General features: G+C 45.6%; 1 protein-coding gene and 2 pseudogenes across 1 annotated transcript; 1 reads left to right on the top strand and 2 right to left on the bottom strand.

Annotated features, from left to right (window-relative positions):
* Positions 1 to 1,324: 1,324 nt before the first annotated feature.
* On the bottom strand, positions 1,325 to 24,599 carry LOC146073490 (uncharacterized). Its single transcript, XM_083180669.1, has 4 exons — positions 23,497 to 24,599; positions 22,791 to 22,981; positions 1,822 to 2,435; positions 1,325 to 1,410 (listed from the first exon to the last, which is right to left on the bottom strand). Exons 1-4 carry the CDS (start codon positions 24,493 to 24,495, stop codon positions 1,325 to 1,327), a joined length of 1,890 nt encoding a protein of 629 aa, XP_083036795.1. The 5' UTR covers positions 24,496 to 24,599.
* Positions 8,496 to 8,613, bottom strand: LOC146076105 (5S ribosomal RNA; annotated as a pseudogene).
* Positions 13,423 to 13,540, top strand: LOC146076104 (5S ribosomal RNA; annotated as a pseudogene).
* Positions 24,600 to 25,515: the final 916 nt, after the last annotated feature.

The following is a 25,515-nucleotide window of genomic DNA, read 5'->3' as shown; positions in this document are numbered from 1 at the left end:
GATCTTTTTGAGTATCCTCTTTGTTGTAGTCTGTGGCTAAGATCATCACAGTTGTTTTTGTATATTTCTTCACTGGAGCAATTTCGCCGTAATCTTAAAAATTCCCCTTTGGGGATGTTGGCGATGGTGGGAGGGAAGTGAGCGCTGGTATTGTACAGTAAGCTGTTAGTTGCTGTTGACTTCCTGTATATTTCAGTGTTGATCATGTTTTCCTCTCCTCGGTATATCCTCAGATCCAGGAAGGTTATGGTGGTGCTGCTATGGTCCGATGTTAGTCTGAGATTGAGGTTATTATTGTTAAGGTGATCAATAAATTTCTGTAGCCTTTCTTCTGTACCATTCCAAATCATGAGGACATCATCGATATAACGCATCCACAAAGTTATCGAGCTCTCGTACATGTGGTTGTTCTCATGGAAGACATACTCCCGCTCCCACCATCCAAGGAAGAGGTTAGCGTATGTGGGCGCACAAGCCGCCCTCATCGCCGTGCCTCTCCCCTGGATGTAGAAGCGGTTGTTGAAGGTAAAGTAATTTTTGTGGAGTACAAACTCCATTAATTCCACAAGGAAATTCTGGAAGTCACCGAAACCTTCCATCTGGAGGAAGTATTTTACTGCAGCAATGCCAAGATCGTGTCTAATGCATGTGTACAGGGCTTCAACGTCAAGGCTTACTAAGATCTCAGTTTCCTCTAAGCGTACATCATGTAGTTTTCTTAAAACATCTGCCGTATCCTGTGTATATGATGGAAGGGAGGTGACATGTTGTCTCAAGTGAGTATCAAGAAAGATGCAGGCTTTTTCAATCAGGGCCCCATTGCCTGATACTATTGGGCGACCTGGGGGGGCAGTGAGGTTTTTATGGACCTTCGGCAGTAAATAAAAAGTGGCTGTCCGGGGGTTGGGGGTTTGCAGAAATTGATATTCTGTTTTGGTAATAATGCCATTTTCAAAGGCCCTCTTGATGATGTTTTCATATTGTGTCTTGAAATTGGATGTAGGGTCAAAAAGTGTCTTAGTATAACAAGTCTTGTCTTCCAGTTGGCGATTGACCTCAGTCAAGTATAGATCGGTTGGCCACAATACAATATTTCCCCCTTTATCTGAGGCTTTGATTATCACGTCATCCCAATTTTTGATCTCTAGTATGGCCTGTTTTTCGTCCTTGCTGATATTTTTGCCATATCTGGTGTATTTTTTCTTTTTGTGTAAATCATCAAGGTCCTTTGAGACCATATTTGTGAATACTCTGACCTCCGGGCAGATATTGATCGGTGGAAAAAAAGTGGATCTTTTTTTGCATAGGGGTCTACTTGTTGTTTCTATTTCTCCCTCCAAATCTTCCAATGCCCTGATGGCTTCTTGTTCTTGTGCTGACCATGAACTATCCGATGCTGATCCTTCCTTTCTGGAAAAGAATTTCGTTAATAGTAGTTTCCTACTGAAGAGTTGCAAATTTGTTTCCCATTGAAAGCGGTCAAAGGGACTATTTGGACAGAAAGTCAGGCCTTTTTGTAGTACATTGATTTGGGTTTCGGAAAGGATGTGATTAGAGAGATTTATGATCTGTAATTTGGATATCTCGGATTCACTGCGTCCACTCCCCTCAATGGGTAACGGTTCTGTGGTCGTGGTACCCATCTTGAGAAGTCCCTTCTTTTTCTTTCCCTTCTTTTTGGCCCGTCTTGTTTTTCTTTTGGGCCTCTGTTTCCACGACCGAATTCTAAAAAATGCCCTGATGGTGTTTGGCCTGTTGTTTGGAGAAATTGGCTCGGGTTGGTAGGTTGTCTCAGTGTTGGTTCGTCTCCCTGAAATGAACTGTCGTCGCTCTGCTCATCCGTGCTTGAAAAATCAGTTTCGGATGCTGATAGAGGATGTCTGTATGTTCTTTGTTGGTTGTTCCTTTTGCCCCAGTGGAAGACTCGGCCTGTATGGAAGTCGGTTTGGTCTCTGAAGAACTTGTTTTTCTTTCGTTCAATAATGGTTTTTTCGTAATCCTCAAGTTCTTTTTTGTTTTTTTCAAATTGCTGTTGGAAGGCTGCCGATTGTTCCCAGGGTTCCAATTTTTTGCCCAGGATTTCGATCTCTTTTGTGATGGCTTCCAGAGTTAGGTGGTCATGTTGAATCAGAATGGCCATTAGTTCTTGCGAACATTTTAGAAGACTGTTTTCCCACTCTTTTTTCAAGTTATCAGTGCATAGCTCAAAGGCTGGAAAGGTCTTAGGTCTAAGTCCCCTTGGCGTGATTTTTTGTCGGCAATAGTTTTCAAGACTGGTTAAGTCCCAGTTCACTCTAGTTTGGCGTTGCAGAGTGAATTTTAATTTTGTTAAGTCTTCAGTCCAGTTTACATCCGGGACTGTCTCACTTACGGTCGTGGGGAAGATGTTATCTAGATTGTCAATTCTTCGTTTTTGTTGTAATTCGTTCTTCAAACTGAAGGTAGACATTTAATTGGGTGTTGATGATTGGATAAAGGACAAGGATCGATATTGGTAGTATAAATACTCTGGTCGTGCTGGATTCAAGAGCTGAGAGAAACCTCAGTAACTTGTAATGGTAAGGGGGGGTGTGGTAGAACCCGCACAGACTGAAAATTATGCTAAAGTATTAATTGTAGAACCAATATGAAGGACTATCCATAGTAAATTCTAATAGTCATTGATTGGTGGTGCGCCCCAAAATTCAGTATTGTAACTGAAAAAGGGGTTGTTGTTCACTTGATAGAAGCGAACCAAAGAAAGAAAAAAGCTTTGTGGGCGCACTCTTATCTTATATAAGAGTGCGCCCACAAAGCTTTTTTCTTTCTTTGGTTCGCTTCTATCAAGTGAACAACAACCCCTTTTTTTTTTTTTATTGGTCTTACTGTACTGCGTGGTGAAAACTAGATTGTTGTGATTGTTATTCATGGATGTCAGAAAATTTTGTAGTGATAATTCGTCCCCTCTCCAAATGAATATGATAGCTGTGCCAGTTGTCTGCAGGTAGAAATTGTTCTCGAACCAAACATAATTGTGTTTTAAAATGAAATTGATACTGTGCAAAATAAATTCAATTTGGTCTTGTGGGATTGTTTGGTCTTTTGTTAAATGGTATGCAATGCTGTTGACACCCTGGCACAGCTATGGGCACGAGATTCGCCCCGGGGTACGCAAACCTCTTTATGAGCTGGTGGGAGGACCAGCACATATGGGGTACGGACGGCCCGGGGGAGAATCTCGTGCTCTGGAATAGATTCATAGATGACGTCATATTCATTTGGAGAGGGGACGAATTATCACTACAAAATTTTCTGACATCCATGAATAACAATCACAACAATCTAGTTTTCACCACGCAGTACAGTAAGACCAATGTACAATTTTTAGATCTGAACATCTTTATAGAAAATAACCAAATTCATACCAACACATTTAGGAAATCAGTTGATGTTAATAGTTTCATAAGGTCAAGCAGCTGGCACCACCCGAGCTGGCTACAATCAATACCAAAGAGCCAATTCATAAGAGTAAAACGTAACTGCTCGAAACATGAAGACTTTATAGAACAAAGTAGAGTAATGGCAGACCAATTCAGAGAGAAAGACTACAAAGAGAAAGACTTACAGCTAGCGATACAAGAAGTAGAAACTTTAGACAGAAAGGACCTTCTAAGCTACAAAGAAAAAGAAATCAGACACATACCAAGAGACATTATTTATCACACAGTAATCTAAGGAATCCAAAATACTACAAAAAAGCCTTAGGAAACACTGGCCCTTACTATTGGAAGACGAAACACTATCTGACATTTTGCCTAAACAACCCAGAGTGGTATTCAGGAAAGCCCCAGACATCAGGAGTAAACTTGTCACCAACCACATTCCCCCCAAGACTAAAACACAGACAACAATAGGCACTAGCCAACCCAGTAAAGGCTTCTTCCACTGCGGGACATGTGTAGGATGTACCAACCAGCAAATAAAATCAACAAAACCTATTACTGAATTCAAATCATCCATCACACAAGAGTCATTTATAATCAAGAACATGATAACATGCAACAGTAAGGGGGTAATCTATCTTATGGAATGTGGGTGCCACAAACAATACGTAGGCAGAACAACAAGGACACTCAAAACCAGAATAGCAGAACATGTACGCAACATAAAGAAAAAACATGAGGAACATAATCTCTCAAAACATTTCTGTGACCACCACAATGGGGACCCTAGCAGTTTGAGGTTTATAGGCATTCAAGAAGTGAAACAAAACTGGAGAGGGGGCGACTTCACACTTAAAATTAACAAGCTAGAACTAAAGTGGATGTATACACTAAAAACCTTGAAACCCAGAGGCTTAAATCTAGATAATGAGGTAAAAGCAATAGTAGGTAAGAAATGATTAAGGTGTTGCAGCAATGCATAACTAGAACATAGTCCAACTTTCATTAAAACAGTACTTATAAAACCAATTTTTTATGACTAAATGTTTAAAATGTTAGGATGATGAATACAAAGCACAAGTTTTCATTTACTTGCCACCAGAATGTGAAGACAGCCTGTCATGGCAATCTACACACTGTGTAACTAATCAACTGATTAGCAACACACCTTAACATGTCAATCATGATTGACATATGACCTAACCAATCTTGCACAAGCATGGAAATTAACCAATGAGAACATACGGAAATGAACCAATGACAGACAGCTTGTTTAAATGGAGGGACAGATAAAAACCACAACTTTGGACATACATCTATCTCCCTAGAAGAAGGCTAATAAGGCCGAAACGCGTTGGAGTGATATCCATTAGACATTTGGACTGTTCCACACCAGAGAGGAGAACATCAAACCATCCCGCAATTTCCCGCAGTGCTGCAGCAAACTGACAAGCTGCAAACAGAACGGAGACGGAGCGGAAGCTAAGACAGCCGGAAGCAGTTACTGTGAGGACGGGTAAGTAGGAGGTAGACCAGTGTGACGAGAGGCAGGAGGACTCCCAGGCAAGGAGGTCGGTGCGCGGCGCACGAGTGACCGAAGGTGACTCAGGCGGCGCGGTCCACATCCTTGAAACAGGCAGTCACCAAAGGACCGAGGTGCTGTGCGTTGTGTCTCCACACACGCACAGCAAACATCGGTGGGTGCACTAGCCCACCTGGCTTACCTACATGCACCATCCACAGCTCCTCCGAAAACCAACACACTCTTAACATCTAAAGGGGTACCTGAAGATCTGACAAAGTACATCTGAGTTAGCGGGACGCCGCGCTCAGTACCATTCCGAGACTGCCAATTACCATCTGCAACTCACCTTCCCCCGTTGCTATTAACAACTTAAGGTTGTGTCTCATCTCTGACGTGAAATTTACTTTTTAAAACAACAGCTCCGCAAGAGCGTACACACTGCCCAACCAGGACAGACCACCAATCTGACTCCTTGGGAGTTTGTGCACATATCGGCAACTGTTGCTTATTTAAATTATTATTCACTTATACTTGCAGACAATGTGTGTATGAATTGACTTTCATTTATATTTTATCTTTAAATCTTGCATGTATATGTCAATTTGCACCTTGATTTATCAGTAAAGTGTGTTTTTTTCAAGTTCAATAACGTACTGTTATTCTGACCACGCACACACCTTAATACTTAGGCAGAGCGCAGCACTATAAAAACCCAATTATTTATGTACAAGCAAAGGATTAGTCACCCTTAAAGTGCAGCTGCTAGCCGAACAAGATTCAGTGCACTGATTACAAACCCATTTCTTAATGATTCATTACAGGCAGGGCCGGCGCCACCACTAGGCAGGTCATTTGCCTAGGACGCCGGCCACTGGAGGGTGGCAGTTTGCCCCTCGTTCAAAGGGGGTACCTGCTGCGCCGTCTGGGGAGCGGGCAGGGGGGTCCTTGCCGCGCGGGTACCTGTGGCGCTGTGTATAAAGCTGGCGGCGGTGGGGGGTCCCTGCAGTGAATAAGAAATAAATAGCACTATCCGACGGGCTATGCGGTGGCCGGGTTTGAAAACACTGGCCACGCGCTGATTGGCTGAGATTCAGTCAATCAGCGTGCGGCCATTGTTTTCAAAACAGAAGCGCTTCAGGTGAAGCCACAGAGCGCTAGTTATTTCTTATTCACTGCAGGGACCCCTCGCCCCCGCCAGCTTTATACACAGTGTACACCGCCACCAGCTTTATACACAGTGTACACAGTGTTTATACACAGGTACCCGCATGGCAAGGACACCACTGCAGGCTCCTGTCAGACGCCAGCATGGACCCCCCTGCCCGCTCCCCAGACAGCGCAACAGGTACCCCCCACCCCCGGGAACCGGGCGCCCCCACCCGGACTCGCCTGGGGCGCTCCGGTGCCTGACACCGGCCCTAATTACAGGATCAGATCGCAAAAACTTGTTTCCTATTACTGTGTATTATAAATGTTTTCTTGTGTTCTGCTTGCGAATTAATGTGACCCAAAGAGGGCTAAGGAGGCTGCCTGTCATTTCCCTCTGCAGATTGTAAGCATTGTGGACATAACCCCAGGGAGACTAGGAGATTGTCACTCTGAGGGAATACAGAACAAATCTGTACTGTTCTGTTAATGTCTCTGAAGTTAGGCTGTCTGATAAGGATCTGAGACCCCTCATAAACCCGATTGGGGGTTTGATTACTATTGTCCAGAGAGAGGGCAGAGATGTTCTCCCCCTTCAATGCAGATCTTATATCAGACTTGGCTTCCTGTCTGTTGCATTCCACTGTGTAAGGAGTTTGTACAAGTCACTTAAAAGCAATGGACTCATCCTTTCATGTAGATCAATTATTTAGGGACAGTCATTAGTGTCCAGCAGGGAAATGGTCAAAATCCCAAAGGTGGGGGGCGGAATCTGCAGGTATTATTACTTTGCTCTCCCTATAGCTTGTGTTCATTTTTGGGGACTTTGGCTATATGCTGGGAATGACCATACCTCCAACTCTGTGAAGGTCTCCCACAGACAGAAATACCTGAGTGTCTGAGTAAGTGTATTAGAATTTCTGGATCTTTTCCAGTTTATTTCCTAGAAATTGTATGACACTGTGTGTACTTTTACAATCTTTGTAATCATCTTCGTAACCATCTTTATAACTAAGCTCTGAAGTATTCATGGAATAATAATTCATATTTCCAGTTCTGACTTTGTGTTCTTAGGATTCACGCTGAGGGCGGGTTTTCTCTACAAGCCTTTTATATATTGTATTGTGTATCTGGGCGTATGCAAGCGCTCTTTCCAAACTTGCTTTGGTGGCAGTGACCGTATATAGAGGAACCGTGTGTCCAAAGTGAACCCCGGTCACGGCTGGTGATTCTCAGACTGATGTATCTGGAACAGTGACCAGTGGGTCCGTGAAACCGATCATCTCTGAATCAGGCCCAGGGACATAAGACGGCCAAGCTGTTATGTGTCACAGCAACTGATCTAGTCTGAGTGTTCCATCTGGAGGACAGCAGACAAGAAAGGACCACAGCAAGCAGGGAATATAATGCATCTCTCCCTGTACTGAGCAATCCCCGATTGGCAGGTAGACGCTGTGGTTATATGTCAGCACCAGTAATAAAGACATCAATAATCCATTTGCTGAAGGATCATTAGTTTATTTAGGGTGTTATTATAGGTTACCAGATGGTCATCATTACAGGACCACCTAACTATCTGTAAGATGTAGAAGAATGTACAAAGTATTATAGAGAAACAAAGTCTATAGTTATACAATCGGTAACAGAATCCCATTTATCCAGATCAGCTTTTATTCCCCTGTTCTGGGGACAGCTACTAGTAATATACATAGTTATTACAGATATTGTTAGATCATCGTCCTTCAGTCTACATGCTGGTTATATCACTATATACTGTGTCATAGTAACGTGTATACTGTTACTGGGCTGCTAATTATTATGGAGGATGTTAGTATCGTCCTATTACACAATGTGCTCTCCATCAGACCTGGTTAATAACATGAAAAGGAAAGTCAGAGGTGACTTGAAGGGAACCCGACAAGGTTTTTTGGGGCACGCTTGTAAGTAATGATATATGTTTGATATGGTGTCTAATATTTAAAACATAACTTTTAATTATCGAAACACTTAAAAAACAGGTTTAGCATAAGAGGGGTTGTACATTTACTGAGGAAATTCAGTTTGTTGGATTAATTCTTCCTCCTCCAAGCAATAAATCAAAGTAATGCTGACTAGGTCAGGTATTTAATTAGATAAGCTTAGCGAAAATTGGTCACACATATAGCTATTTCTTATTCTGACAGTTATAACAAAAAATGATGTCTGTTTATCATCTAGGATTGAAATAGCAATTCAGATGGCGCAGGACACACCACCCCTCAGTAGTCAATTAAAATTGTCTGTAATATCAGACGAGAAGACAGGGGTTTAGAATCACAAATTGACAGGAGAAAATCAGGATAGAAGTAAAGAGGTGTGAATGGAGCGTCACTCTCACAGCTGTTGTCTTCTGCTGTTGCGGTGAATTACGGCACCGACTATTCCCTGTTAGTTCCCCAGACAGGTACTTGGTCGGCCCTTCACTGCTTAGCTTCTGGGTTCGGATGGTACCAGGCGATTCAGTGAGGTATGGCCGTATGTTTGAAGTGCGAGAGCCCTGCTGGTGGAAAGTGGGCTCAAGCGTGCTTCTGCTGTTGGTCCTGCAGTAATAGGATCCTCCCTGTTACCATCGAGGCCTTGCAGGGTGAATAATTAGCAGGAGGGCCAATGAGAGAGTCACTAGGGTGAGATATAGGGTATAAAGACAGGGGGGATGGACCCGCGACAGCTTAAATTGGATTAGTTAGAAATAATCTTGTACCAGCGTGATAAACCACTTGGGCTGATGCTTGTGATTCTGGTGCTGGTGGTGCGCCCAGCGTTCAGTAACTAAACTGAAAATGGGGGATTTTTTGACCTTGCAGGGGTGCAAGGCAAAAGACAGTAAACGCTTTGTGGGCGCACTCTTGTAATGAAAAACAATTTGATGTATTATGAAATTAAGTTAAAACTTAGCTTTTATTATAAACTCTTAAGATAATAGGCGCGTTGACAAATATTATGTTGATTTGCTTGGGTTTTGTTGTGTGATTGTATGAGATATATCTAAGTATAGTATATCCAATGAAAAATAGGTTACAATCACACCTTTGTATATCATTCAGTGCATGTAGTCATCTCAGGTACATGAGCCCGAGTGACCGTAGGCTGCAAAAATGAGTTGAATCCCCAGGGAAATTGTTGTTTTTTGTGGGGGGGATTAGCTGCCCCACGTCAAGAACAGGTATATAGTATACAATAATGGGCCTAAATTGGCTAATTTATAAGGAACACAAGCAGTAGGCGGCTCTGAAACCACTGGTTTGGTGACACCGGGACCCCACACAAAAAGATACCACACCTGGACTTCTCCAGGGGTCACCCACCTGAATACTGTCCAGGCCCTTCACTGCTTGGCTTCCAAGTTCGGAAGGGTGTTGGGCAGGCCAGCGAGGTATGGTGGTATACTGTATGGGGACCTTAGTCACCCCCAATGGCCTCAGTCAACCGCTTGCGTATCCGAGATTATTGCTGTCACAGCTATGCTCACAAAACCTGTAATACTGCAATTAATTGGTAAAAAGATAGATCTCTAAAGTCACTGTAATCCCTGGTACATCCGGATTGTATCCACAAGATTATGTTGTGGGTGAGGGTTTATACCAAATGATGCTTGTAGAGAGGTAAATGATTATAACACAAATTCTAATTGAAAATACAGCAGTGTTATACAATATATTGTACCATCATTCTGAAAATAGATTCTCCTATGTTGCCGGGTGCCAGTAAGATTTACTGTTATTTAGAGCCAGTTAGCTGTGGTGGTTTAAAGTATACAGCTCCCAGTCAGTTAATTAACCACACACCGAAATTAAGTATCCTGTGGCAATAAGCTTGATGCAGGTTAAAGGCTGGAGGATACTATAGTGCTAGTATACAAATGGATACAATATAGCCAGACCCGTGTGTGGCAAATACGTGAAAGCTATTGGCAGATGATAACGGGTACTGTAATAGTTGATCTGACGGAGCAAGACTGGGACACTCTGAGAGTCCGCAGTCTGCTCCCGTACCTTAACCTGCTTGTGCTCCGGCAGGTGGATGGCGTATCATGTAGGAGGTGACGCTGACACTCCTCCGGCAATGCGGGTGTCAGTGGCGAGGTCTTCCGGGTGAGCAAGCCGCAAGTGCAGGCTGTGGAGTCCCGGCAGAGGCGTTGCTGGTGAGAGTTGAGTTTGTGAGCGCTGGTCAGTGGTAATCCCGCTGCTGGTTCTCTTAGTGACGTGGGGGGCGGCTGGACACGTGTTTCGCCTACGACGGCTTCTTCATGCAGCAAATGTGGATGTGGTTTTAGATATGTCGGCAAGACAAAAAGATGCCTTAAGATTCGTATCCTTGAGCATGTACGTAATATTAAGCATGGGGTAATGAATCATAGTATACCTAGGCACTTTAAAGAATTCCATAATTGTGATCCCTCTAGCCTTTCGTTTAAAGGTATAGAACAAATTAAACAGGGTAATAGAGGAGGCGACATTGATAAATACCTCATCAAAAGGGAAACCTATTGGATTCTGAAGCTGGGAACTTTAGTGCCAGTAGGATTAAATGAGGGCTATGAAGTTACGCCTTTCATCAGATAAATTGTAACAATCCTGGTGTATTAACTCTTTTTCTCTTTTTTTTTTTCCTCTTTTTTTCTTATCTTTTTTTCTTAGGTTATTATTAACCTTCATAATGGAATTATTTATGCTCTTTTTAAGTATGTTTTATGTATTATTATGAAATATTGCTTGCAGCCTTGTCTGCGTCTTATGTTTGTATGTTAATCGACATGTGTCGATTTTTTTCGATCAGCGATTGTGCTGATTTGTAAAAAATGTTTTTTAAATATTTGTGTATATCCAGCTGGTCGCTGAATGTCCAATTTATTGATATTCTGTGCAGTATAAAAATATTGTTTTATATGTATGTTTTTAATTAGCTTCGCTAAATTAATTAGGCTGGCCACAACCAGCATTGCATCACTCCGTGATGAGAGCAATCTCATTGGTAGGAGTCTTGCTTAAATTCCGAGCCGGACGTCACAGTAGCCACGCCCTCTGACGAAGTCCCAGTGACGAAACGCGTCAGGGCGTGGCCTGTGACTCTCTGCCCGTCCTTGCTGTTTCGCCGCTCCAAGCCGTGTCGGTGTCTCCGTGGTCCTCCTATCCGTCCAGCGCAACCCAGCGTATGAGAAGCCTAGTGTCCAGGAGCCTCCACCTGCCTGCCGGTGATCAGTGAGCTGTTATTGCCCTTGTGGTTCATGATATATGCCTTGTGGTAACCAGCCCACAGCGCTCATTATTGTGGTACGAGCGATTGCTTTTACTGTGGATCAGAAGCTTTTATTGTTGGATCCTATTAAACTCTTTTAATGCACCATGAAGCGCCCTCTTCTATTTTCCTTGTTTTAGATATATATATATTTATATGTATATAATTTTTGCTAACCCTGCAGCTGCACCATTCAAAAAACGTCACTGTCACCTGAATAGGCAATGTGTTTAAGCCTCCACTATCACATGCTGTTTTGTGAATAACCACAATATTGATAAGCCTGCCTGGTAGATCGTTTTATCTACATTCTATTGCAAGATTAATCATTACATTATGGGCGCGTATCTACCAAGCGTTATACGTTATATATTATAATATATTATATTCTATTATGCCGTTTATTTGCGGCATCACCTCCCTGGCTACATGTGTGATGGATCAAACCAATCAAACACACTAACGTCAGAACGATCTGACGCTTCTCATCTTTGTTCACGGGACTCACACTCCAGCTATTCTTGACAGCTGAGAGGTGCGTCACAGGCCATTCTGATTGGCTGCTTCCTATGTCAATCAGCAGTGCCTCTCCGGGTTGGCTGTCATTTCCGTCATAAGAGGGGAATCCCCCCCTTGTCCTCCACGCGTCAGTGAACAAGCTTCTCTGCGAAACACGTGTCCTCTGACTCGCAGGACACACCCCCCTCAGGACACCCTTGACCGTGCTCTCTACGGACACCCGGCTCCGGCGTCCGACTACCTCCCGCCTTCTTCGCTGCATCTGGGCAGCAAGGTAAAAGCAGGCTGCGCCTGCAAACAATTTAATCGGCAGCACCCACACTCCAGAGCCGCTTCACTTAGCGCAGCTCTGTGTATAGGACAGACGCGCTTGCGTAGTAGCATAACGCTACAGGACCACTTTTACACATCAGCTAATGATATGTGTTATGCCTGGGAAAACTTTAGGTGATCTCTCACTGTAGATTGCTCGGTATATTGAACTGCAGTGCACACTCACCAGAGCCTCTTTACACTGCTCCAAGCACAGGATGTGCATATGTACATGCAAACAACTTTACCTTCACAGGATCGCCTGATTGCACAATATTACTGTATGTGCTTAGAAGACTTATATGTGATTTTGTCATATAATTTGTGCTGTATACACACCAGGATCTAAATAATTTTACTTTCACAGGATTTCCTGATTGTACAAAATTACTTCATGTACTTAGAGGACTTATAGGATTCTGTCATACAATTTGTGCCATATACACACTAGGATCTGCAGATTTGGCAAAGGGTCAGGATCTGTCAGACCCAACTTACCAACCTGCCTTGTAAATAGACAGATTATGCCTGCTGTCCAGTATACCTCGCATATACTTTGACCTGTAGACTAAGTCCACATCCACTTTAATCCACTAACTGTTAATCAGTCAGGATCCATTCAGTACACAGTATACCCAAAAATCATTGTTGTGGCTATCAAACTACTTTGTTTTCTGTTTTTTCGGGGTTTTTTTGTCTATTGACTGTAAGACGCCATTAACCGTGTCTAACCGCAAGAAGTGTTACTTTGCAATACTACAGCGACAAAAATCTGCCAAGTTGGCTAAATGTCAGGATTTGTCACTGTTTCCTTTACTCACTAAACAGTACTAAACAAACCCCTGGGTGAACTGGGTGATCAGACAAACCCTATTCTGACACCTGGAACACTAGCCCAGTTCCTGGACTGAGGGTACATTCACCTCTTTACTCTCATCTTAATTCTCGTGGTTTCCACTCCAGGGAGGATCGCCTCACCCCGTCTCTCTCATCCCCAATCCTATACATCGTAAGATTGGGGACAGCAGAAGTTGGGCTCAGACACAAGATCCCCCCTCTTTCTTACTACCCTATATCTCACCCTAGTGACTCTCTCATTGGCCCTCCTGCTAATTATTCACCCTGCAAGGCCTCGATGGTAACAGGGAGGATCCTATTACTGCAGGACCAACAGCAGAAGCACGCTTGAGCCCACTTTCCACCAGCAGGGCTCTCGCACTTCAAACATACGGCCATACCTCACTGAATCGCCTGGTACCATCCGAACCCAGAAGCTAAGCAGTGAAGGGCCGACCAAGTACCTGTCTGGGGAACTAACAGGGAATAGTCGGTGCCGTAATTCACCGCAACAGCAGAAGACAACAGCTGTGAGAGTGACGCTCCATTCACACCTCTTTACTTCTATCCTGATTTTCTCCTGTCAATTTGTGATTCTAAACCCCTGTCTTCTCGTCTGATATTACAGACAATTTTAATTGACTACTGAGGGGTGGTGTGTCCTGCGCCATCTGAATTGCTATTTCAATCCTAGATGATAAACAGACATCATTTTTTGTTATAACTGTCAGAATAAGAAATAGCTATATGTGTGACCAATTTTCGCTAAGCTTATCTAATTAAATACCTGACCTAGTCAGCATTACTTTGATTTATTGCTTGGAGGAGGAAGAATTAATCCAACAAACTGAATTTCCTCAGTAAATGTACAACCCCTCTTATGCTAAACCTGTTTTTTAAGTGTTTCGATAATTAAAAATAGGATTTTGGGTACCTACCGGTAAATCCTTTTCTCGTAGTCCATATGGGATACTGGGCTTCACTACTATGGGGATTGAGACCTCCGCAGGAGAGACAGGCACATAAAAAAACTTTCAGTGTGGGTGCACTGGCTCCTCCCCTCAATCTCCCTCCACTAGTCAGTTAATGCAAAAACTGTGCCGAAGGAGAGCATGTGAGGAGTATGTGATAATGTATTGTAGTGAGATTCATCCAGCACACCCAAACGAACAAAAAACATATAAGAGAGGTGAATCCTAACAACTTAAGAGGACACCTGTAACTAGAACAATCTATAGACATATTTATTCTATAGAAAACAAGGCATAAGCCTAACCATAAAGTAGATCTGACAGCAGAAAAAGCCGCACTGAGGCGGGCTCCCAGTATCCCATATGGACTACGAGAAAAGGATTTACCGGTAGGTACCCAAAATCCTATTTTCTCTACCGTCCAATGGGATACTGGGCTTCACTACTATGGGGAGGTCCCAAAGCTACCAGAACGGGTGGGAACGTGCGGATTCTGCTGTAGAACCGCATTCCCGAACTGGGAATCCTCCCTGGCCAGGGTGTCAAACTTGTAGAACTTCACAAATGTGTGTTGCCCTGACCAAGTTGCGGCCCTGCATAGCTGCATTGCCGACACCCCTCGAGCAGCCGCCCAAGAGGTACCTACAGACCTGGTTGAATGAGCCTTTACTGAAAAAGGAAGCGACAAACCAGCTGATGCATAAGCCTGTTGGATAGTACATCTTATCCACCTGGCAATGGTACGCTTTGAAGCAGGTAAACCCTTCTTCTGCGCATCATAAAGCACAAACAGGCTGTCCGTCTTACGGATCCTAGCTGTGCGCTTGACATACCCCTTAAGGGTGAGGACTACATCCAAGGTATCTGGTATATCTGGGTGTGTCGCGCTAGAAGGAACCACAATAGGTTGGTTTAGGTGGAACCCTGACACCACCTTTGGAAGGAATTGTGGTCTAGTCCTGAGTTCCGCCCTATCGTTGTGGAACACAAGGTAAGGGCTCCGACAAGACAAGGCCCCGAGCTCGGACACCCTCCTGGCCGAAGCTAGCGCCAGCAGAACAACAGTCTTCCAAGTGAGGTGTCGCAGCTCAGACTCTTCCAGTGGAACAAAACGGGCTGATTTTAAGAAAGTAAGAACTACTTCCAAATCCCATGGTGCAGTGGGAGGCACAAAGGGGGGCTGAATCCTGAGCACCCCCTGTAAGAAGGTTTGCACTTCCGGCAAGGCCGCAATCTTTTTCTGAAAAAACACAGATAGTGCGGAGATTTGGACCTTTAAGGAACCCAATCTGAGTCCCTTATCCAGGCCAGCCTGAAGGAAACGTAGCAGACTGTTTAATCGAAAACTGGCCGGAGGCAAGTCATTCTTCTCACACCAGGCAATATATCTGCGCCATATTACATGATAATGAGCAGCCGTCACCGGCTTCCTGGCTTTTATCATTGTAGTGACGACAGAGGGGTGGAGACCCTTGTGGACTAAGATCTGCCGCTCAACCTCCAGGCCGTTAAACGTAGCCGATGTAAGTCCTGGAAGACGAACGGGCCCTGGAGGAGCAGGTCTTCTCTTAGGGGCAGACGCCACGGGTCTTCCACTAGCATGGCCTGAATGTCCCCGTACCAGGCCCTTCTTGGCCAGTCTGGTGCCACCAGTATGGCCTCCGTCCCCTGATGCCGGAGCCGCTTTAGCACCCGAGCCAACAATGGGAGAGGTGGGAAGAGGTACACCAATTGGAAATCCCAGGTCCAGGTGAGAGCGTCCACGGCTATCGCCCCTGGGTCTCTGGTCCGTGCACAGTACATTGCTACCTTGTGGTTCAATCGTGAAGCCATCAGGTCGATCTGAGGGAGCCCCCACAGATCCACTATGGCATTGAACACTTGAGTGTGAAGGCCCCACTCTCCCGGGTGAAGATCGTGACGACTCAGGAAGTCTGCCTCCCAATTGTCGACCCCCGGGATAAAAATGGCAGACAGGGCCTGGACATTCTGTTCCGCCCAGGACAGAATTTTTGACGCTTCTCTCATGCAAGGCATGCTCTTGGTACCACCCTGCCGATTTATATAGGCCACAGTGGTGGCATTGTCCGACTGGACCTGGATCGCCTTTCCCTGTAACAATGGAGCTGCCTGTAACAGGGCATAGTAGACCGCCCTCAACTCCAGCTTGTTGATATGAAGGCCTGACTCCAGTGGAGACCATCGACCCTGTAGGCGGACTCCCTGTGTCACAGCTCCCCAGCCCCTCAGGCTGGCGTCCGTGGTTACCAGAATCCAGTCCTGGATCTGAAACCGTCTGCCTGCCAACAAATTGGATGAATCTAGCCACCACTGTAGCGAGATCCTGGTTCTTGTTGCAAGGCCAATCCTTCTGCGCATCTGCATGGGGGAGCCGGACCATTTTGTCAGAATATCCAATTGAAAGGTCCTGGAATGGAAGCGGCCAAATTGTATTGCTTCGAATGAAGCCACCATCTTGCCTAGAAGCCGGAGGCAAAGATGGATCTGTACCAGAGGTGACTGCAGGACCTCCCTGACCAGCTGTTGTATTGCAGTGACTTTTTCCATCGGCAGAAAAACTTTTTGTTCTGATGTATCCAGGATCATGCCCAAGAAAACCATCCTCTGGGTTGGAACCAGCGATGATTTGGGCATGTTTAGGATCCACCCGTGGTCTCTTAGCACCTGTATGGACAGATTGAGAGCACTGCTTAAAGCCTCCGCCGACCCTGCTTTTATTAGCAGGTCGTCCAGGTATGGCACTACATTCACCCTTCGGAGCCTGAGTAGTGACATCATTTCCGCCATTACCTTTGTGAAAACCCGCGGGGCTGTCGACAGGCCGAAAGGTAATGCCCGGAATTGGTAATGGTTGTTCCCCAAGGCAAACCTGAGATAGATTTGGTGTGGGGGCCAGATAGGAATGTGTAGATAGGCGTCTTTGACGTCTATAGAGGCCAGGAACTCCCCTCTTTCTAGGCTGGCGATCACAGAGCGCAAGGACTCCATCCTGAACTTGAACACGCGCAGGAAGGGGTTCAGTGACTTTAGATTCAGGATGGGTCTTACTGAGCCGTCTGGCTTCGGTACCAGGAATAAGTTGGAATAATATCCCTGGCCCTGCTCCGTGACTGGCACCGGTACAATTACCTGAGACTGAAGCAGCCTGGTAATGGCCCCCTGAAGGAGCACCTGATCCTCCTGGGATGCTGGAAGTGCCGACCTGAAGTATCGTCTGGGAGGGGGTTTGTCGAATTCCAGCTTGTAACCTAGAGAAATGAGACCTCTGGCCCAGGTATCCAGACCCGAGGCGTCCCACACATGGCTGAAATGCAACAATCGCGCTCCCACCGCGAGAGAGTCTCGTGGCGGGAAAACCCCGTCATGCTGCAGGCTTAGAGGAAGTCGCGGCATTTGGACGGTCCTGGGTGTTGGAGGTGTTAGGCTTCCTAAACTTGCCTCTCGTGCCCCTGCTGGCATTGGAGGCGCCCCTAGCCTTGGGGCGAAACCTGTTCCCACGAAAGGACTGCTGGGAAGCACCTGTGAAGGTACGCTTTGCAACCGTGGGGGCTGATGGAAGAAAGGTAGATTTTCCTGCCGTGGCTTTGGAAATCCAACCGTCTAATTCACTGCCAAACAGCCATTCTCCTGTAAAGGGAATACCCTCCACACTCTTCTTTGAGTCTACATCTGCAGACCACTGCCGCAGCCACAAGGCCCGTCTGGCTGACACCGCCATGGCTGAATTGCGCGCGTTGATTGCGCCCAATTCCTTCTGTGCCTCGCACAGTATTTTTGCGGTGTCCTGAATGTGACGCAGGCTGTCCCCTATCTGGGCCACAGTCATGTCACCCAACAAGCCTTCCTGAATCTGGGTTGACCAGGTATGAATAGCCTTGGCCATCCAGCAGCTGGCTAAAACTGGACGCTGGGATGCTCCACTAGCCGTATATATGGACTTGAGGGTAGCTTCCAGCCTTCCGTCCTTAAGGGTGGATACCCCTGGGACTGGTAACAACACCTTCTTAGAGAGGCGGGAAACAGAGGAGTCCACTACTGGTGGCTCCTCCCATTTCTTTCTGCCCAAAGGTTCAAAAGGATAAGCATTTGTGAACCTTTTTGAAAGAGTAAACCTCTTATCAGGGTTTTGCCATGCAGCCCTGAAAGCAGTTTCTAACTCTGCCTGCTCAGGGAAGTACACTGGCTGTTTCTTCTGGGTCATGAAGAAAGGGTCTCCTTCTGTGGATGCCTCTACAGGGAGATCTAAAACATCCCTAATGGCCCTGATAAGGGGCTCGGGACCATGTACTGCCGTCTCAGGAGCTGGTTCCTGCAGACCCTGCTCCTCACCCTCCTCCAATATGTCCTCATCGTCCTCATCTGTGTCAGGATCCATAGCAGTAGCTTGCCTCTTTTGAGGCTGTGCGGGCGGGGGAGGTACATTTTGGGTATGAAGAATATCCACCCTAGCAGATAACATGGATAATTCCCTCTGAACCCTCTGCGTTTGCTGAGTGTTAGTGGAAAGCTGTGAAGCCACAGAATCCAACAAGGTCTTTATGTTGGAGGCCCACACAGGCTCCTGCTCGTCTGCCTGCGATTGCCCCGCAAGCTGTGGGGGAACCCCACTGATCTGGGTGTCAGCACTACTGGGCTGTGGTGACATACAAGCCTCACAAGTAACCTGGGACTGTGACTTGGGCACAAACTTGGTGCTACACACCATACAAGTGAACTTTTTTCACCATGATGAGATAATACTACAATGTCTGTAGTAACAAACACAACCCCCACGCAGTCACACACGTGCACACACTGCTGGATGTGTTTCCTCTGAGTGAAAACAGACTATGTGCTTGCTTTATGCTGTGTCTGTAACTAAACAGTGGGGAAAAAACAGAGCAATTGGGGAGCCAAGTGCACCCTTAACCTGAACTCACAGATCTGGGTGAGCTGGTAACGCTAAACACAGTGATATAAACAACACAGTGTCTGACTAAGCTAGATAGCGCAGCAGCGCTAAATCGCTATAAAAAAAAAAAAAAAAAAAACCTGCTGTCTCTGCCGTGCTGCAAGTACCCGGATCCACCACGCCAGTGAGGAGCCCTGTAATGGAGTCTGGCAGCGTGTGAAGAAGCAGGAAGTGACAGCGCGCGCCCAGCAGAGCTTGGTCCCGCTCTGAGTGAAGCCCCGCCCCCTTACACGGAGCTGGCGCTTACAAAGAATTATACTGACATTAATAAAGGTGTAAAATATATATAACATACATTATTACCCTGAGGGGTGTCCCTGGTGGTCCAGCGGCAGCACCCCTATGCCAGTTATCAGACGCGGTGTTCACGCGGTCCCTGCTGGAGAGCCGCCATTACTAGCCGTCGTCTTGCCGCACCAGAAATGGCTGCGGGGACCCCTTGTGGGACCCCCAGCCTGTACTCACCACCGATGTCTTCAGACCTGTCAGGGGTGTGCGGCGGCTAGGGGACTTGCTCGCTACAGCGCAATGCTGTGCGGTGACAAGTCCCACGCAGGACTGGATTGTCCTGTAGCAGGGTCAGCTCTGCACCTGAAGAGGTCGGGGACTGACCCTTCCCCTGACACCCACGAAGCAGGACAGCTGTGTGGTCACTACAGCGCCCCAAAATAACAAACTTGAAAATAAATGTGGAAAAAACTCTGGAGCATCCAGAAGCACTGCCTCTCCTGAGGCACATTTTTCAAAACTGACTAGTGGAGGGAGATTGAGGGGAGGAGCCAGTGCACCCACACTGAAAGTTTTTTTATGTGCCTGTCTCTCCTGCGGAGGTCTCAATCCCCATAGTAGTGAAGCCCAGTATCCCATTGGACGGTAGAGAAAGTTATGTTTTAAATATTAGACACCATATCAAACATATATCATTACTTACAAGCGTGCCCCAAAAAACCTTGTCGGGTTCCCTTCAAGTCACCTCTGACTTTCCTTTTCAGTTCAACATTTGAACTCCATTTGGGAGCACCACCAACCGTTAGCCCTTGCCGTTTAATTTATTACCGAGCAACGGCACACATGTTGGTTTACATTTCAAATTAACATTAAAACCTTACCTGTGCCAATCCAACTCCACCCCAAAAGAAACTGGTTAATAACATGTGAGATGCAAGGAGGTGCTGTAACCCATAGCAACTAGAAATCCACTCTTAGCAGTCTAGTGTCATCAACTAACACATGTAATACTGATTGGTTACTATGTGATACAGGTAGTACATAGTATTCAGAGTGCATGAGGTAAGGCAGCAATATGGAGGCATGAGGGAAAGGAGAGAGACCAGAGGAGACCTGTAGGGTGGTACACGGCCGCATACAGGGTTCCTATAATCAGTGGTGTAACTATAGAGGGTGCAGCTGCTTTTTTGGGGGGGCTGGGGTTCCCCAAAGGCAATCCCACTGCAATATATTTTTTATCTGTAATCACTGCTTCGGAGCCCAGCAGTAAACATACACAGGGAGGGAGGCAGAGCCCAGCAGTGTATGTACACAGAGAGGGAGGCAGAGTCCAGCAGTAAACATACACAGAGAGGGAGGCAGAGCCCAGCAGTGTATGTACACAGGGACGGAGGCAGAGCCCAGCAGTGTATGTACACAGAGAGGGAGGCAGAGCCCAGCAGTGTATGTACACAGAGAGGGAGGCAGAGCCCAGCAGTGTATGTACACAGGGAGGGAGGCAGAGCCAAGAAGTGTATGTACACAGGGAGGGAGGCAGAGCTCAGCAGTGTATGTACACAGAGAGGGAGGCAGAGCCCAGCAGTATATGTATACACGGAGGGAGGCAGAGCCCAGCAGTGTATGTACACAGGGAGGGAGGCAGAGCCCAGCAGTGTATGTACACAGAGAGGGAGGCAGAGCCCAGCAGTATATGTATACACGGAGGGAGGCAGAGACCAGCAGTGTATGTACACAGGGAGGGAGGCAGAGCCCAGCAGTGTATGTACACAGGGAGGGAGGCAGAGCCCAGCAGTGTATGTATACAGGGAGAAAGGCAGAGCCCAGCAGTGTATGTACACAGGGAGGGAGGCAGAGCCCAGCAGTGTGCGTACAGGGGGGTAGACAGAGCCCAGAAGTATATGTACAGGGAGGGAGGCAGAGCCCAGCAGTGTATGTATAGAGGGATGGAGGCAGATCCCAGCAGTGTATGTAAACAGGGAGGGAGACAGAGCCCGGCAATGTACATACACAGGGAGGGAGGCAGGGCCCAGCAATGTACATATAAAGGGAGGGAGGCCGAGCCCAGCAGTGTATGTACAGGGAGGGAGGCCGAGCCCAGCAGTGTATGTACACAGAGAGGGAGGCAGAGCCGAGCAGTGTATGTACACAGAGAGGGAGGCAGAGCCCGGCAGTGTATGTACACAGGGAGAAAGGCAGATCCCAGCAGTGTGCGTACAGGGGGGTAGACAGAGCCCAGCAGTATATGTACAGGGAGGAAGGCAGAGCCCAGCAGTGTGTGTACAGGGGGGTAGACAGAGCCCCGCAGTATATGTACAGGGAGGGAGGCAGAGCCCAGCAGTGTATGTATAGAGGGATGGAGGAAGATCCCAGCAGTGTATGTAAACAGGGAGGGAGACAGAGGGCCTTATTTTGGTTCATTCTTTCTGACAAAATCCTTCTTAGATGGGCAAAACCATGTGCACTGCAGGGGGGGCAGATTTAACATGTGCAGAGAGAATTAGATTTGGGTGAGTAATTTTGTTTCTGTGCAGGGAAAATACTGACTGCTTTATTTTTACACTGCAATATAGATCACTTTAAAGTAAAACCCCACCCAAATCTAATTTTCTCTGCACAAGTAACACCTGCCCCACCTGCAGTGCACATGGTTTTGCCCATCTAAGAAGGATTTTGTCAGAAAGAATGAACCAAAATAAGGCCCAGAGCCCGGCAATGTACATACACAGGGAGGGAGGCAGGGCACAGCAATGTACATATAAAGGGAGGGAGGCAGAGCCCAGCAGTGTATGTACAGGGAGTGAGGCCGAGCCCAGCAGTGTACGTACAGGGAAGAAGGCAGAGCACAGCAGTGTACATACAGGGAGTTAGGCAGAGGGAGTTAGCAGTGTTGGTAGAGGGAAGGAGGCAGAGCCACGCAGTGTACATACAGGGAAAGAGGCAGACCACAGCAGTGTATGTACACAGGGAGGGAGGCAAAGCCGAGAAGTGTACATACATACGGAGGAAGGCAAAGCCCAGCAGTGCACGTACACAGGGAGAGAGGCAAAGCGCGGCATTGTACATACAGTGAGTGAAACAGAGCAGAAGAAAAATATTTGCTACATTCAAAACATTTATATGGCTTCTCTCCTGTGTGACTCCTCTGATGTTGGACAAGCTGTGACGGTACTTCTTTACTTTCACGGCGCCAGCATGGCGCCGCGCGTCAGAGTCCCCTTGCGGGGCTCGCTTCGCTCGCCCACGCTGCGGGCTCGGTGGCTCGCTACGCTCGCCACGCTAATTAAAATCAACTCCATGCCAACATGGATAGTGGGGGTATGAACTATCCATGTTGGCATGGCGTTAACTCCGTTTATTTAACTTAATTAGTGGCGAGCGTAATCCGGAAGTACGCGCGGCGCCATGCTGGCGCCGTGAAAGTAAAGAAGTACCGTTGTGACTTCTGGGAAAAACATTTGCTGCATGCAGAACATTAATATGGCTTCTCTCCTGTGTGATTCCTCTGATGTAGGACAAGCTGTGACTTCTGGGAAAAACATTTGCTGCATTCAGAACATTTATATGGCTTCTCTCCTGTGTGACACCTCTGATGTAGGACAAGATGTGACTTCAGAGAAAACCATTTGCTGCATTCAGAACATTTATATGGTTTCTCTCCTGTGTGACTCCTCTGATGTATAACAAGCTGTGACTTCTGGGAAAAACATTTGCTGCATTCAGAACATTTATATGGCTTCTCTCCTGTGTGACTCCTCTGATGTCGGACAAGATGCGACTCCTGGGAAAAACATTTGCTGCATGCAGAACATTTACAGGTCGAGTATCCCGTATCCGAATATCCGTTATCCGAATTATTCCGAAAACCAGACATTCCAGAAAGTGAAAAAAAATTTTTTTTTTGCTAAAAACTCACTGGGGACATTTGTAACAGCATCACTGGGGACATGATATGTAACTGGCACTATATATGTGCAAGACAATGATTGCTTGGCATTCAAATTCAGTGCTGAGATAGTACACACATTTTGTTTCACGTTTTGAAACCTTGTTTTTTTAACAAATAAAATATATTTGTGTGTATTTTATGTGGTAATAAAATATATTTGTGTTTATATTATGTGTTTATACAGCAAAATGCAAGATACTTCAAAATACATCATTGAAATATTAAAATATTCCGAAATACAGAATAATCCGTTATCCAAAATTCTCCTGGTCCCGAGCATTTTGGATAAGGGATACTCAACATGTATATGGCTTCTCTCCTGTGTGACTCCTCTGATGTAGGACAAGATGTGACTTCTGAGAAAAACATTTGCTGCATTCAGAACATGTATATGGCTTCTCTCCTGTGTGACTTCTCTGATGTAGGACAAGATGTGACTTCTGAGAAAAACATTTGCTGCATTCAGAACATGTATATGGCTTCTCTCCTGTGTGACTCCTCTGATGTAGGACAAGATCTGACTTCTGAGAAAAACATTTGCTGCATTCAGAACATTTATATGGCTTCTCTCCTGTGTGACTCCTCTGATGTTGGACAAGATGTGACTTCTGGGAAAAACATTTGCTGCATTCAGAACAATTATATGGTTTCTCTCCTATGTGACTCCTCTGATGTTGGACAAGAAGTGACTTCTGAGAAAAACATTTGCTGCATTCAGAACATTTATATGGCTTCTCTCCTGTGTGACTCCTCTGATGTAGGACAAGATGTGACTTCTGGGAAAAACATTTGCTGCATTCAGAACATTTATATGGCTTCTCTCCTGTGTGACTCCTCTGATGTTGGACAAGATGTGACTTCTGGGAAAAACATTTGCTGCATTCAGAACATTTATATGGCTTCTCTCCTGTGTGACTCCTCTGATGTAGGACAAGCTGTGACTTCTGGGGAAAACATTTGCTGCATTCAGAACATTTATATGGCTTCTCTCCTGTGTGACTCCTCTGATGTCGGACAAGATGTGACTTCCGGGAAAAACATTTGCTGCATTCAGAACATTTATATGGCTTCTCTCCTGTGTGACTCCTCTGATGTCTGAGAAGCTGTGATTTACATGTAAAGCCTTTGTCACACTCAGAGCACACATGTAGATTCTCTCCGGTGTGACTCCTCTGATGTATGAGAAGCTGTGATTTACATGTAAAGCCTTTGTCACACTCAGAGCACACATGTGGTTTCTCTCCTGTGTGACTCCTCTGATGTCTGAGAAGCTGTGATTTATATGTAAAGCCTTTGTCACATTTAGAGCACACATGTGGTTTCTCTCCTGTGAGACTCATCATGTATGAGGTGAGAAACAAATTAGTTGCTGAAGGTTTCTTCTATCCAGAAAATAAAATAGTGTTTGTTCCTCCTCCTGAGGTGTAAGGAGATATGATGTATTTAGTTGGATTGATCGGAGAACAATTTCCCTTTCCACGTCCTCTTAATTTGAATCCTGCTCCTTATATGTCCTGTAAGAAAATTAATATATAAAAACATAATGGTTACCAGGATAACTACTTATATTGTATAAGCTGTAAACTAGGCAGGTGGGGGAGGGTACGGTAATAAACCTTAAACCAATAAATAATTGTAGAATAGAGGGCAAAGACAGCCACATTGTGGTGGAAGCAAGGGGAAGGGAGGAAAAAGGGAACAAGGTTTAAGACAACTACTCACTCCAAACATTAACAAAACAAAGGATACCACGGGCACCGTACACTTTATTGGTACATTCTGTCTAGAATGGCAGGAAATTCAAACCATTCTCAACAAACATATCAATATTTTGAAGACTTGCTAAAGTGTTAGAGGAATGTATCCAAATTAGTTGGAGGAGATGTAGTAATCTAAGAGATGTCCTGGTTCATAGCCACCTTGAAAGAGTCCATGTCCCTAAAATCCACAAAAAAGGATGCTATAAATGCGGAACCTGCAAGGCCTGTGCTATTACGGTACCCACAACTTCCTATTGTGACAAATTCTATAAAACGTGGAAAATCCAAGATTACATCACATGCAACACGGTTGGTGTTGTTTATAATCTAAAATGCCCATGTAATTTACATTACATTGGCAAAACGAAAAGACCGTTACATAGAAGGCTGATGGAACACATATCCAGCATCAAGAATGCAAAAAGAGATCACCTGCATGAAGCCACTTACACCGGTTGCTAAACATTTCCTTAAGTTTCATCAAGGAAACCCCAATGGACTTCAAGTTTTTGGATGTAAAAAATCTAAATGGGCATCAGAAGGGGCAACCTGGATAAGGAATCGCTAAAACAAGAGGCCAGACTTATTTTTCTGATGAATACC

The sequence above is a fragment of the Crinia signifera genome, chromosome 4 (assembly GCF_055691185.1).
Source record: "Crinia signifera chromosome 4, ASM5569118v1, whole genome shotgun sequence".
Classification (NCBI taxonomy): domain Eukaryota; kingdom Metazoa; phylum Chordata; class Amphibia; order Anura; family Myobatrachidae; genus Crinia; species Crinia signifera.
This window is presented reverse-complemented; position numbering and strand designations above follow the sequence as displayed.